At 34.7% G+C, this 16,809-nt stretch overlaps 1 protein-coding gene across 1 annotated transcript in view; it reads left to right on the forward strand.

Moving 5' to 3' along the window:
- The window catches only part of LOC135202418 (ER degradation-enhancing alpha-mannosidase-like protein 1), a 300,462-nt gene extending 284,102 nt beyond the window's left edge, over nt 1–16,360 (forward strand). The window contains exon 10 of the mRNA XM_064231809.1: nt 12,287–16,360. Within this exon, the coding sequence (XP_064087879.1) occupies nt 12,287–12,379 (93 nt within the window). The 3' untranslated portion in view covers nt 12,380–16,360. The remainder of the gene's footprint in view (nt 1–12,286) is intronic.
- The last annotated feature ends 449 nt before the right edge of the window (nt 16,361–16,809 follow it).

Here is a 16,809-nt window from a genome sequence, read left to right on the forward strand (position 1 = left end):
AGGGTTACGACGCATGCTCCAGAGTTACGACGCCTACAAACGCTGATTTGGCAGATGAAATATGACACCAAAAATGCAAAATAATCAATATTTAAAGGTTTTTTTGATGAAAAATGTAATAAGAATGCAGTTTACATAGTTTTGAATGCACCCAAAGCATTAAAAGTAAGGTTTTCTTAGGATTTTTGACGATGTTCCGGCTTACAACGATTTTCGGCTTACAACGCGTCTCAAGAACGGAAGACCCGTCGTAACCCGGGGACTCCCTGTAAAGCTAAATTGACCTGTAAACAATGAAATACTACAACAATTTGGACCATTCAATACCTAAATTAAGAATAAAAATCCAAACCTGTAAATAAAGTGTATAATTAGTGTACAAGAAATATTATTACTGTAACGTAAAATGTCGAAGCTTACCTTTCGAGTGAGGCTATCTCCGAAAGTGGCGGCAGAGGAGGAGGAGGAGGACAAACGGTAGATAACGTACATACGTACGTACACTTAACTTTACAAAAACACATAAAAAATTTAAGGAAAACTATAAAAATAAAATTTACAAAAACATTAACAAAACTGCAACACTTAACTTACAAAAATCTAAAAATTACGTAAAATTTATTTATTTATTATTTTTTTTTTAACTTTTTTTTTCTTTTACGTAGGCTTTTTTTTTTTTTTTTTTTTTTTTTTACAGAATTTCAACTTCATCACCACTTTCAACGTTCTGTTTTTCATCACTTGGTTCTTCCTTTTTGCTTTCAACTTTCTGTTTTTTATCACCTGGTTCTTCCTTTTTGCTTACTCCTGCTAATGCTGAAGGCCTCTTTAAAAAATAACTATCCAAGGAAGATTGCTTCTGCCTGCTTTTGACAATGTTCCTGAAACGACTCAGGCAAACGTCATCGAACTGCGCAAGCATAACGAACCTGTGTGAGCCTTTTCAGGGTGTTCTTTTTTCTATGAACGATTGCACTTTATGAAAAGCGGCTAAAGACCTCCTTAATTTTCTGCCGTTGTCATAGGCGGCTTCCTCTTCATCGCCGCTGCTGGAGAACTCCTCTTGAACGACGTTATGTTGCATGGCCTCCAACTCCTTCAGGTCATCCGTCGTAAGCTCCTCTTGGTGCTCCTCGAGAAGGTCGTTGATGTCGTCCTCGTCGACGACCAGCCCCATGGACTTGCCGAGTGCAACGATCTCGTCAAGATCTGGTTGCGAAACAGTTTCGGGATTGTCAACTGTTTCGGACTCAGCAGCACCAGCTTCGCCCATGTCGAATCCCTCAAAGTCTCTGGCGGATACGGCATCAGGCCAGAGTTTCCTCCACGAGGTATTCAAGGTTTGCCTCGAAACCTCCTGCCAAGCTAGGTCAATGAGTCGGATGCAAATGACGATGTCGAAATGCTCCTTCCAAAATTCACGCAAGGTGAGGTTTGTGGTATCGGTGATGTCGAAACATCTTTTGAAAAGATGTTTCGTGTACAGCTTCTTAAAGTTCGCTATCACTTGCTGGTCCATGGGCTGGAGGAGAGGGGTGGTGTTGGGTGGAAGAAAAAGAATCTTAACGAAGGAATACTCGCTAAGGTAATTTCCTCGAGGCCAGGAGGGTGTGGAGGGGCATTGTCCAACACCAGCAGACATTTCAGGGGGAGGCGCTTCTCTTGCAAAAAACTCTTCACAGTCGGGCCGAAACACAGATTTACCCACTCGGTGAACAAAAGCCTCGTTACCCAGGCTTTTGCATTAGCCCTCCACATCACTGGAAGCTTCTCCTTCAACAACTTTTGTGGGCCTTGAAGGCTCGAGGAGTCTCGGAGTGACACCAGTAGGGGCTTCACCTTGCAATCCCCACTGGCGTTCGAACAAAGTGCGAGCGTAAGCCTGTCTTTCATAGGCTTATGCCCGGGTAGCTTTATTTCTCTTCCTCCCTCGATGTACGTCCGACGAGGCATTTTTTTTCTAAAAAGGAACAGTCTCACAGTTGAAAACCTGGTGAGAACTGTAGCCTTCCTTGGTTCATCATCTCGCCGAAAGTCTTCTTAAATGCTTCGGCCGCTTTCGTGTCCGAGCTGGCAGCCTCCCCATGACGCACCACCGAATGGATGCCAGTCTGTTTACGGAATTTCTCGAACCAGCCATGCAAAGCCTTGAACTCTTGGGTTTGCGTTGAAGTCCCTTCCCCTCCGTCGTCTTCGCCTGCTCAATCAAATCGCCGAAAATAGCACTGGCCTTGTAAACGATGCCGTCTCCGTTACTGTATCGCCAGCGATTTCTTTGTCTTTTATCCAGACGAGGAGCCGCCGTTCCATCTCGTCGTGCACATGGGTCTTCTTGCTGGACAAAATAGTGATGCCCTTCGAAGGTGTAGTTGCTTTGATGGCATCCTTCTGTTTAAGGATGGTGCCTATTGTCGACGGATTACGGCCGTATACCTTTGCGATCACACTCAATCGCATACCAGCTTCGTACTTCTTTATGATCTCCATCTTGTCTCCAGAGAACAGCATGCGCTTCTTTCCGTGAATTTTCAACTTTCTTGGGACCCATGACTACGTTAATTTACGTAAATTTACACAAATACGTAATAATACAGTCTTCGCACAACACGATAATATGTACTGCAACGAAATCACTAACGAATTTATGTTACTAAACGAAATCGTTGGAGCGAACGAATGCCGAAATCGTACAGTAAAGTTTCGGGTGCGAAGTGGCCGAGCTAAAGCACGCCAACACGTAGTACATATGTATAGAAGATGCATGATGGGAGGGATGCTGTCCAATTAGAGAGAAGGATCTCATGGCTTGGCTAGCATCAGGAACCAATGGGAGAGCAGGAGGATGGTGGCGAGTCTATGATAACTAAGATGGCGGTGTGCAGCGCGAGTTTCAAAATTGTTATGGGGCGATCTCGGACTTTCAGAAAACCTTTCGTATCTTGAAAACTTTTTCGTATGTAGAGCAAGTAAAATTTTTTGTCTTTGCTTTCGTAACTTGGATTTTTTCGTAAGGTTGAGCCTTTTTGTATCTCGAGGTATTACTGTGTGTGTGTGTATATATATATATATATATATATATATATATATATATATATATATATATATATATATATATATATATATATATATACTGTATGTATACGTGTATATATATATATATATATATATATATATATATATATATATATATATATATATATATATATATATATATATATATATATATATATGTATGTGTATATATATGTATATATATATATATATATATATATATATATTATATATATATATATATATATATATATATATATATATATATATATATAAAGCTAAATTGACCTATAAACAATGAAATACTACAACAATTTGGACCATTCAGTACCTAACTTAATACATACTGATAATATACCTGTAAAATAAAGTGTAATTAGTGTGCAATGGTATACAACAAAAAATTAACTGTACGTACATGCGTACGTATGTAGTAAAATGTGGAAGCTTACCTTTCAAGTGAGCTATCTCTGAAAGTGGCGACAGAGGAGGAGGACAAACGGCAGATACGTACGTACACTTAACTTTACAAAACACACAAAAAATGTAAGGAAAACATACATAAACTAAACTTTACGAAACACATTAGCAAAACTGTAACAGTTAACTTTACAAAAAATTAAAATTTAAAAAAAAAATTCTTTTTTTATTTTTACATTTTTTTTTTTACTTTTTTATACTTTACTTTATATATATATATATATATATATATATATATATATATATATATATATATATATATATATATATATATATATATATATAATATATATATAATTTCAACTTCTTCACCACTTTCAACTTTCTGTTTTTTAGTAGTGTCACTTGGTTCTTCCTTTTTGCGCTTACTACTCCTACTAAAGGCCTCTTTAAAAAATAACTATCCAAGGAAGGTTGCTTCTGCCTACTTTTAACAATGTTTCTGAAACGACTCAGGCAAACGTCATCGAACTGTGCAAGCTTACGACCTGTGTAAGCCTTTTCGGGGTGTGTCTTTTCTACGAATGATTGCACCTTATGAAAAGCAGCTAGAGCATCCTTAATTTTTGCCGTTGTCATAGAGTCCTCGTCCCCCTCCTCGCCGCTGCTAGAGAACTCCTCTTGAACGACATTATGTTGCATGGCCTCCAACTCCTTCAGGTCATCCTTCTTAAGCTCCTCTTGGTGCTCCTCAAGAAGGTCATTGATGTCGTCCTCGTCAACGACCAACCCCATGGACTTGCCGAGTGCAGCGATCTTGTCAAGATCTGGTTGCGAAACAGTTTCAGGATCGTCAACTGTTTCTGAATCTGCAGCACCAGCTTCGCCCACGTCGAATCCCTCGAAGTCTCAGGCGGATACGGCATCAGGCCAGAGTTTCCTCCACGAGGAATTCAAGGTTCGCTTCGAAACCTCCTGCCAAGCTTGGTCGATGAGTCGGATGCATATTACGATATCGAAATGCTCCTTCCAAAATTCACGCAAGGTGAGGTTTGTGGTATCAGTGATGTCGAAACATCTCTTGAAAAGATGTTTCGTATACAGCTTCTTGAAGTTCGATATCACTTGCTGGTCCATGGACTGGAGGAGAGGGGTGGTGTTAGGCGGAAGATAAAGAACCTTGATGAAGGAATACTACGCTAGGATATCTTCCTCGAAGCCAGGAGGGTGAGCAGGGGCATTGTCCAACACCAGCAGGCATTTCAGAGGGAGACGCTTTTCTTCCAAGAATTTCTTCACTGTCGGGCCAAAACACAGATTTACCCACTCGGTGAACAAAAGCCTCGTTACCCAGGCTTTCACATTAGCTCTCCACATCACTGGAAGCTTCTCCTTAAGCATTTTGTGGGCCTTGAAGGCTCGAGGAGTCTCAGAATGATAGACAAGTACGGGCTTGACCTTGCAATCCCCACTGGCATTCGAACAAAGTGCGAGCGTAAGCCTGTCTTTCATAGGCTTATGCCCGGGTAGCTTCTTCTCTTCCTCCGTGATGTACGTCCGACGAGGCATTTTTTTTCCAAAAAAGGCCAGTCTCATCACAGTTGAAGACTTGCTGAGAACTATAGCCTTCCTTGATCATCATCTCATCGAACGTCCTTTTAAAGGCTTTGGCCGCTTTCGTGTCCGAGCTGGCTGCCTCCCCATGCCACACCACCGAATTGATGCCAGTCCGTTTACAGAATTTCTCGAACCACCCATGGGAAGCCTTGAAGACTGGGGTTGGCGTTGATGTCCCTTCTCCTCCATTGTCTTCGGCCTGGACAATCAGATTGCCAAAAATAGTGCTGGCCTTGTGGCAGATTGCCGTCTCTGTTATCGTATCGCCAGCGATTTCTTTGTCTTTTATCCAGACAAGAAGAAGCCTTTCCATTTCATCGTGCATGTGGGTCCTCTTGCTGGACAAAATAGTGACGCCCTTGGAAAGTGTAGCTGCTTAAGGATTATGCCTATTGTCGACGGATTTCGGTTGTATTCCTTGGCGATCACACTCAATCGCATACCAGCTTCATACTTCTTGATAATCTCCATCTTCGTCTCCAAAGAGAGCATCCTTTTCTTTCCGTGAATTTCAAGTTTCTTGGGACCCATGACTACGTATATACTGTACGTAATTATGTTATGTAGTATGTATATATATGTAGTAAAGTTCTCACACAACACGATAAAGTATACTACAACGAAATCACTAACGATTTTACGTAAATAAACTAAATCGTTAAAACGAACGAAAACTGCGTGCGTACGACACAGATGATGCCGTGCAGTGGCAGAAGAAGCACGCCGCTACGTAGATGCATCATGGGAGGGATGCTGACCAATAGGAGAGAAGGATCTCATGGCGTTGACTAGCATCAGGAACCAATGGGAGAGCGGGAGGATGGTGATGAGTCTACTCAGTTGGCGGGGCGTGAGTTTCAAAATTGTTATCGGTGGTCCGGGGGAATTTCGGACGTTACAGCAACAACCTTTCGTATCTTGAGCAATTTTTGTATGCAGAGCCGTAAAATTTTTTGTATTTGCTTTCGTATCTCGAGTTTTTCGTGAGTTGAGCCTTTCGTATCTCGAGGTACCACTATATATATACAGGCAGTCCCCGGGTTACGACGGTCTCTGCTTACGACGTTCCAAGGTTACGACGCTTTTCAATTATATTCATCAGACATTATTTCCAGGGTTACGACGTAATTTCCAGGCTTACGACGCATGTTCCCGGGTTACTACGCCTACAACGTTCATCTGGAATATGACACCAAAAATGCAAAATAATCAATATTTGAAGGTTTTTTTTGATGAAAAATGCCATAAGAATGCAGTTTACATCGTTTTCAATGCACCCAAACATTAAAAGTAAGGTTTTCTTAGGATATTTGACAATGTTCCGGCTTACGACGCATCTCAAGAACGGAACCCCCGTCGTAACCCGGAGACTGCCTGTATATATATATATATATATATATATATATATATATATATATATATATATATATATATATATATATATATATATATATATAATATATATATATATATATATATATATATATATATATATATATATATATATATATATTATATATATATATATATATATATATATATATATATATATATATATATATATATATATAAAATGTATGTATATATATGTGTGTGTGTATATATATATATATATATATATATATATATATATATATATATATATATATATATATATATATATATATATATATATATATATGTATGTATGTATGTATGTATGTATCTATGTATGTATGTATGTATGTATATACACAGTGGTCCCCCTATTTACAGGGGATGCGTACCAGATCCCTGAATAGTTCGAACCCACAAGTAGCTGGAACCCCTATGAAAATGCTTAAAACCTCCTTTTTTTGTTAGTTAAAACTCAAGAAAAACCCACTAAAACTTCCATACCTGGTTTTTTTAATAGTTTTATCACAAAATGTGCATCTAATGATGAGATATACGTATATATACAGTAGTACCTCAGGATACGAAAGGCTCTACTAACGAAAAACTCGAGATACGAAAGCCAATGCGAAAAATTTTACTGCTCTACATACGAAAAGTTTTCAAGATACGAAAGGTTGTTGCTGTAAAGTCCCGAGATTCGCCCGGACCACCGAGAACAATTTTAAAACTCCTGCGCCGCCAACTGAGTAAACTCGCCACCATCCTCCCGCTCTCACATTGGTTCCTGATGCTAGTCACCCCATAAGGTCCTGCTCTCCTATTGGTCAGCATTTACCCCATGTGCTTTAAGTATTCTATTGGTAAAAGGTTGCTGTAAATTGAAAAACTTATTCATGCAATACATTTAATAAAAAAAAAAACATTAGGTAAAGATAGAATAAAGAATAGAAATGAATGGTTATTATACTGTTTGGTAGTTTCAGTAGTTGAAGAGAGATAATGAAAATTTTTGGCTTACTGTGTAAAAGTGATTGCTTGGCGATCGTTCGATACTCATAAGTGCTGGATGTAAACAGACGTTTGAAGCTCTTTTTTTTGTTTGTTTATTATAGTTAATGGTTACTTAATAATTATATGAAATGAGTACATGCAATACATTTAATAAAAAAATTGTGAATTAGATATCATAAAATATAAAATAAATCAGATTGCCAACAAATACGTATTTTTTAGAATTCTTGTTCTGTTTTATTATTACGTTACGTATACGTATGTTTCATTATAGCTGTCAGTAACTCGGTATCTCCATTAGGTAAAGATAGAATAAAGAATAGAAATGAATGGTTATTATACTGTTTGGTAGTTTCATTAGTTGAAGAGAGATAGTAATGACAATTTATGGCTTACTGTGTGCTAGGAAAAATGATTGCTTGGCGCTCGTTCGATACTCGTAAGACGGGTAAGAGCTGAATGTAAACAATCGATCGGAATGTTTGTTTTTTGTTTGTTTGTGTATTATAGTTAATGATTAATTAATAATTATTTGAAATGAGTACATACTGATTATTTATACATTTTATTGGCATATTCTAACATTTAGCTCTTAGGGTTAGATGTCAGAATCATAGACTAGGCTACAGTAGCAACCGCTAACATAGGCTAGGCTTATTGCTAAGGGACATATGCTAAAGTCATAATATATGCAGTAAAAATGGGGTTAAACATTACATGCAGTTGAATATTACTCAAGTATGTACAGTATTTTGCCTTTTTGGAGTCATATTTCTTCCGTCGGATCGGCGACGTAACCCTAGAACATGTGTTTTAGGCCTGGAAATATAATTTACTGGGGTGTTTTTGGAGGGCTTGGAACGGATTAGCCATTTTACATGTAAAATGTGTTCCAAGATACGGAAAACTCATGATACGAAGGCTGTCTCGGAACGGATTAATTTCATATCTCGAGGTACCACTATATATATATATATATATATATATATATATATATATATATATATATATATATATATATATATATATTATATATATATAATATATATGTATATGTATATGTGTATGTGTGATATTATATATATAGATATAAGATGTATATATATATATTATATATAGATATATTATATATATATATATATATATATATATATATATATATATAATATATATATATATATATATATATATATATATATATATATGAATAACTTGATCACGAAGTATATAAAACGTGATGCTATGTATAAATAAAGGTTTTTTTGCCACGAAGGAAAAAAATGAAAAAGTGAGTTAGCCGAGTACTTTAGGTCCCATTCGGACCCTTTACTGAGGCATACTGATTTTACAAAGAACACCATAGTCAAAAGAAGGCTTAATATACAAACTGACACTACCAGATTAGCCATAAGGACGATTTTCACTCTACAGAGAGGAGGAGTAGTCATAGGCTAGCCACACCTTGAAGGATACCCGCAGTAAACAAGTGATTCTTCCAGAAAAACTACATTTTGAAAACAACATGGGAGCATATACAGTTTAATAGTATCATGAGTTTTTACACAAATTTTCCTAACAAAAATTATTATTAATGAAAATACGAAAGAAAATATAAATATATATATATCGAGCAAGAGAAAGAGGGAGAGAGAATATCGAACCAGAGAGAGAGAGAGAGAGAGAGGAGAGAGAGAGAGATGAGAGAGAGAGAGAGAGAGAGAGAGAGAGAGAGAAATAATAACTATATACATGTGGGACTAATTTATTAGTTGTTCATTTATTTTGAGGTCCTTCATAAACATCTTACAAATATATGGGTCTAAATGGTATATTCCCAGACTAAGATTTAGGTTGTTTTTATTAGTAATTTGTATAATTGCCGATTCCAGTAAATTTCTTGAAACATAATCATTAGATCTAGCAATTACCGAGGTATCACCCCAATTAATACAATGAGATTTTTCACTAGATGGATAAACAGTGCATTTGAAGTCTGGGCTGTTCTAAACTGAATACATATACCTGCTTAAAATTCCGAACACATAAATTTTTACTAGACTGACCAACGTAAAACGATGGGCAATCCTTACAAGGAATTTTGTAAATGATGTTGTTATTTGTTACGGGACTATTCTTAATTAGCATATCTTTAATGGTATTGTTATAAGAGAACACTACATTAACATTAAACGATTTAAAATATTGATTTTATGGTTTCAAATCCACGAAAATAAGGTAAGCTTAGTACATTTTTAGGGATTTCATTAATAGCAACATTATAAAACTTTTTATGAGCTTTTTGATAACATAAATCAATTAAATGAGGTGGGTAGCAGAGATCGTTTCCTATCTTTTTTATGTATTCTATTTCTTGGTCCAGGTATTGTGGACTCGTGATACGCAAAGCGCGTAGGAACATAGAAGAAAAAATTGAAATTTTAATATTAAGATGGTGGCCAGAATAAAAATGTAAATATGTTAAATTATTTGTGGGTTTTCTATAAATACTGAATTTGCATTGGAAAGATTCTCTATGTATTAATACATCTAGGAATGGGATGACATTGTTATTTTCAATTTCAACAGTGAATTTTATGGATGGCACTAAATTATTCAATTTAGACAGTAAATCATTTACATCGATACCACCAGGTAAGACTACTAAGATATCATCGACATATCGGTATCATTTTAAGGGGATAAGTGTGAAAAAAATTCATGATATTAAATTGTATATGCTCCCGTGTTGTTTTCAAAATGTACTGTTTTTATGGAAGAATCACTTGTTTACTGCGGGTATCCTTCAAGGTGTGGCTAGCCTATGACTCCTCCTCCTCTCTGTAGAGTGAAAATTGTCCTTATGGCTAATCTGGTAGTGTCAGTTTGTATATTAAGCCTTCTTTAGACTATGGTGTTCTTTGTAAAATCAGTATGCCTCAGTAAAGGGTCCGAATGGGACCGAAAGTACTCGGCTAACTCGCTTTTTCATTTTTTTCCTTCGTGGCAAAAAAACCTTATATATATTATTAATATATTATATATATATATATTATATATATATATATATATATATATATATATATATATATACATATATAGAAACAGGGAATTTAAGGATATTTATCATAGAAAAATATTGCGAATTGGCCCAAATTTTCCTGGAAACCTATGCCAGGAAATGTTCACCACGAGAGAATCCATGAGTGTGTGAGTGCGAATAAGGGGGTCCCACTATGTATATATATATATATATATATATATATATATATATATATATATATATATATATATGTATATTATATATATATATATATATATATATATATATATATATATATACATATATATATGTATGTATGTATAAGCCACGAAGGAAAAATAAACAATGGAGTTTCAGTAAGATCTTTTGACTGAACGTCCTTTACTCAGCAGGCAAACTGACTCACATGAGAAACTGAGGGTACAGGAAAGGTCATATAATTGACAAATAGGGATTATAAGGAGATTAGTGCCTAGAATCTGACACACCTGGAGAATGAGTAATCTTTCCAAACTAACATAAATATGGGTACAATTTAAGAACAAAAAGATAAGTCCAACTGCTCAGACAAAGGGACAAGACAATTAAAGGATTATACAGGTCGACAGCTGACCACAATCAGATCATTGGTAAACAAGAACTTATTCACAAAACATATTAATCATACATATACAAAGAAAATATCTCTAAGGCACCTAATTTGTATTTAAGTCTGTAATTATATCTTTGAGGTAATTCTTAAACATGTTACAAATACAAGGGTCTAAATGAAACAAGCCACAACTAATATTAAAATTACAATGGGAAGTAAGTTGTATTATGGCAGATTTTAAAAGATTTCGTGATAAGACATCTTTTGATCTTGCAATTACTGAATTACCAATCCAATTTATCGGGTGGTTGTTTTCACTTGAATGAATATTGCATTAGATGTTTGCCTGTTTTGACAGAATATTTATGCTGTTTTAATCTTACTTCTAAGCCCTTGCTCAACTGTCCGAGATAAAAAGAGGGGCAGTCCATACATGGAATTTTATGTTATGTTGTTGCTTTCCCTGGGGCCATTTTTTATTAACATTCCTTTTAGTGTGTTATTATAGGAAAAAACAAGGTTGACCTTAAAGGCTTTTAACAATGATTTAATGGTTTCAAATCCGTTAAAATAAGGCAAACAGAATGTTCTTAGACTTTTCTTCTTAGTGTTACTTACACTATAAAACTTTTTGTGGGCTTTATAATAACAAATATCTGGTATATGTGAAGGATAACGTAAATCTTTCCCTATTTTTCTTATGTATTCAATTTCTAGATCCAAATATTGGGGACTGACAATGCGCAATACTCGTAAAAACATAAAAGAAAAAAATGATATTTTGATGTTAAGATGGTGGCCTGAATAGAAATGCACATAAGTTAAGTTGTTGGTTGGTTTCCTGTAAATAATAATCTCCCTATAATCCCTATCTGTCAGTTATACAACCTTCCCTGTACCCTCAATTTCTCATGTAAGTGAGTTTGTCTGCTGAGTAAAGGACGTTCAGTCGAAAGATCTTGCAGAAACTCTGTTGTTTATTTTTCCTTCGTGTCTTATACTTTTATTTTATGGATTCCAAACATTCCAAACTTTTGTGATTCAGTTATACATAAATATATATGAATGTATGTATGCATGTATATGTATGTAAGTATATATATATATTTTTGGTAATATTCATGGTATGTTTAAGCATTTTTTTTGCCATAATATCAAAGCTGGAATTTGTTTTTCAGTGTGCAGCCATTGATCAAGAGAGGATATATGGCTTACCTTTGAAGAGTCACTATTTGGAGCAGATCTCAGGGTCTCTTGGAGTTGAGTTATGATGAAGTGTTTTATAATGGTTGTAAGGACTTTCCTTTTCTTTTTTTTCACCCCTTTGAAGGCTTTCTCTTTTAAGTTTCAAAAGCAATAACTCTTTGTAGTCCACTTTAGCTATGAAAGGTGGCTATTTTAGTGGTTCTCATCACAAGGATATCCTCATCCTGATTTTAGTAGTCAGATGGTTTGTAAAATAAGCTGGATTTTTATAGTTTCTCTCTGGATTTCCTACCACATTTTATATTATATTATCCACACATCTTTCCTTTGCCTGTGTCCTTGGTTTAGGTAATTTCCATTTTTAAACACACTATTTGCTCATTGTCACTTAAATGTTCAGAAGCTGATTGCCGATTATCTTGGAAGTTATTTTTACAGAGTTGTTTTATATTCTAGTGAAGTCATGGAAGAATGCCAGTCTTGTGTGATATCTGTAGTTTTTATTTTGTCAAAAATGTTTCTAGCACCATTCTTACCAAGAAACTGTTTCAGTGAAAGATAAACATAAAAGGTATATGAAGTAAAAAACGGAAGAGAAAACTTTATCCAAACCATATTATACAGTAATTCACACAAGAAATATTGTGGTCATAATGGAAATGGGGAGACACTTCAATCATTGTTGGAAAATTCCATATGTTTTCCCTTCACTAGCCACATGTAGTTTAATGTTGAATTTTTTGTGATATCCTTTAGTCAAATTTTATATTTGATCATACATATGATTGCTATAGGAAACCTTAGACTATGATGTTAAATTCACTGCAATAGATATGTTCATGTACTGTAATTGAAGCCATTATTGATTATGAGTATGTACAGAAAATGTTGTACATTTTAAAGAAAAATACTCATCTGTTATGTAGAGTTTTAGTTCATTTAACTATACATTTTCAACATTGTGAAAGAAGTTTATATGAATATTCTGTGATTCATTATGCAAGAAGTTTGTGATTCTGTAATTCATAAATGAAACTTAGCGTGCAAAATGCTAGCCAGGCTCTGTGTTTGAATAGAACCGATGATTTTATCACTTAATTTACACTTATTGTCTTTGTTCATAGGGCCATAGTTTTTGTGTTAAACCTTGGCCTAAAATAAGGTTTAGAATATGGGCTTAGCTCTTTCCTGGTACTTTCCATAACTGAGAAAAAGTAAAGTGGAATATGTGCAGTACTGCATTTTTTAAAAATAAACCAAAATCACATCCTAATACAGGCTTCTGTATAGAAATATTCAAGTCTCCCCTCATGCCAATTCCACCCTGTAGCATGTGACTATTTGCAGCTCATTGTTCTAAGTCGTATTTCCAACCCAATACAGTACCTCAAGTAGTGCAGTGTTCAAAAGGTTTTTTGCAGTAGCATTTTTCTTCCAGCCTTTCACTGGTCATCAGTTTCCTTCTATCTATTCCCTTTTCACTGTCCAGCTTCATCATCATCATCATTGTTTTGCTCCAATTTCACTTCTTTAAAGACGAAATCTTCAGGACTGCCTTGCAAGAGTCAAAATATTACTTGGTAGTCTGGATAATTATACCATGTTCCAATTCCTGTAGGTGTAGAGCTAAAGGTAATTCCAAAGTAAAGTAGTATTTTAAAAAAGCTATATGAGTAAGGCACAAATTGGGGCAAGGTAGATCAGCTTGTAAAGTTTGTATTATCATCATTAAGCTCCATAAGGTTGAATCAAGCTTGACAGTTTGGGCTAAACATTGAAAATTTTTCAAAGTACCCTATGAAGTGTTGTTGGTGCATCATATAATTTATATAGAAATAGATTTCATTTATGCAATTCAGTAGAGATGTTAGTCTTTGTCTTTTAAACTGCTGTCGTTACATAGTACTATATTTATATTCCTAACATAATGGGACCATGTAGTATAAAGTAGAATTTTGTGGAAGAAAGTAGCCCTAATAGGAAGTGTATATCTCTGTGATAAAATTCACAGTGAAATCTTACCTGTCTGTGATAATCTTCTTCAAATAAAATCATACTAAGGCATAGTGGCATCACTGTGAAAGTGATCTCAGGCCTTTTCATCACTTCCCATTATTTTGCTTTCAGTGACTTTGAGCACTTCTGAAGTGCAGAATTGTTGGAAGCTGTCAAACAGTACTTTGATAACATCTGACATCTTTTGTAAAGGTGTAAATACTTTGCTGTAAAGATTTAATAAAAGAATTTCTATCTCCATTTTGAACATTGGGTCTTATTAATGTTACAAGTAAATTTTGTATTTAATCTACTGTTTGTAAGTAAAACATTTTTGTTCATTTGTTTTGAGTGTTCTAATTACTAGCTTATTTTCTATCTGACTGGAGAAAGTCTTTGGGATTCTTCAAAACCCCTATATATAGTAAAGTGCAATATCTATGGTTCCATACCTTAAAAACTATGCAATAGGTTTTTTTTATAAATAAAGCATAATTCTCTCTCTCTCTCTCTGGTGCTATAGTTGTGTTACCTTCTTATTTCACTCCAAAGACTTTGTCTTGCCAATACATTTCATCTCACTATTTTAGGATGAGGTTGATGTAAGTCATACAGTTTAATCAAAATTTCTCTATATCTGCCTGAAGATGAATAATAAGCAAGTTAAAAGGATCTTCCTTCTTTATTCAAAGAAGAGATTGTGAATTACAAAAGAAGCTCATTTAAGTTAGAATTTTCCATTAGTGATGTATTCATGAGAGTCTGTCGGTTCTGTTCCATGATGTTTTAATCTTTGGAGATAATGTGTAGTATTTGAAGTCTTAATTATTGCTTTATTATTACTTGCAGATAATTTTCAGTACACAGCATTCCAGTATTCTGTTTTACACTTTTCAAAGTAGAGAAGTCTTGTTCCACTATGCATTCGTGTGAAGGGGTCATCAATACACCTTTTTTTATACTTGGTAACCAGCTTTTTTTATACTTGGTAACCAGAAGTTTATGGAAAAAATTTAGTTGGCAGTCTGGAAGCAGCTAGCTAGACAGATTTACCAATTAACAAAACTTATTGGTATAACTTATAAATTTGCAGGTTTATTATATGTTTTTAAACAGTAGGAGGGAAGCCTATACTATATTATTTTAATTCTAAGATTAAATATTTTATATACTAAAAAAGGAAACTAGATAGTCTAAGCCAAGTACAGTAATAAATGAGGTGTCTTAACTCTTGTTAAAATATGTTTCCATTTCAGTTATCACACAAAACATATGTGGTTGTTCTTACTAGTCTTAAAATTGTAAAATACTTTGCTGAGGTTACTTACAAATGGAATTGGTTGTTCATGTAGGATGTGTTCAAAGTACTATTTCTTTTACCTATCACTTTTAGATTGATTTTTAGCTTTGGCACTTGATAATAAGAAGCTTTGTGGTCACCAAATGTTCATGAATGGTTTCCTTGAAACTGTTGATAGCTCTGCCTTGATTACTAAGAACCCCATTGTTACACAAAAATGGAGAAATTGTGGTTGAAAAGTATATTGCACAGTAATTTAATTTGAGAACTGTTAAAACTTTTCTTTGGTGATTCAATTAGCTTATTGTGGATTTTTTTCATGTTAAGGTTTAGTACTAGAACAGCTTTTACTTTAGTTCTTCCATTTATATGTACTAGACATAATGATGAGGCAGCATTCAAGCTTCTCTCTGACAAGGTCCTGTAAATATGAATTCCAAGTATTTTTAAAAGAAACTTGGGAATAAATAGATGAGAATGATATTGGGTTGCAGAGTGTTTGGCTGGTCCAACACTTTGTTGATTTCTTGTTTTGGTGATTGCCAACACTTCTAGCCCCAAGTGTTGACTTTTGTCAGTCCTTACACAGTTAATAAAAACACATAAAGAATCTATGTCAGTGCTTCCTTTATTCTTCGGGTAAATTGAGTCTACATCTGTACAGTATAAAGTACTTTAGTATTTTCCTTATTGTTGACTGTAAACTGATATGCATTTTTATAGTCTTTCTTCTATTAAACAATTGTCAGTCTACTTAGTTTACCTGTTCCTTAATTTCTTCATCATTGTAATTTTACTCATTGTATTGATATTCACCTGTTTCAATATCATTCTACAACCAGATTAATTGGTGTTGTTTAACCTTTATGTTAGACAATTCATGATACATAAGTATTTTTGTTGCAACTGAGGTGCATAATCAGACATGATTAAAACAGAGGGGTTTAAAGTTTTAATTTATATTTGGTGGTACTATCTGCCAATTTTATATCTGATATGTAATTCCACAAGGTGGAAACTATCGTATAGTATGCCAAGAGTTTTCTAAAAGGTGTAACACTACCTTCCAAGAAATAATGGAATCAAGCATTTTTTCTATATTCTGGGTTTTTTCATCCCTTTATCAGTTTCCAAACATAATGCAGGACTTTGACCTGAGCATGGTCACTAGTTACTCAAGATTTGGGTGTACAATGACTG

This window comes from Macrobrachium nipponense, chromosome 30 (assembly GCF_015104395.2).
Source record: "Macrobrachium nipponense isolate FS-2020 chromosome 30, ASM1510439v2, whole genome shotgun sequence".
Taxonomy (NCBI): domain Eukaryota; kingdom Metazoa; phylum Arthropoda; class Malacostraca; order Decapoda; family Palaemonidae; genus Macrobrachium; species Macrobrachium nipponense.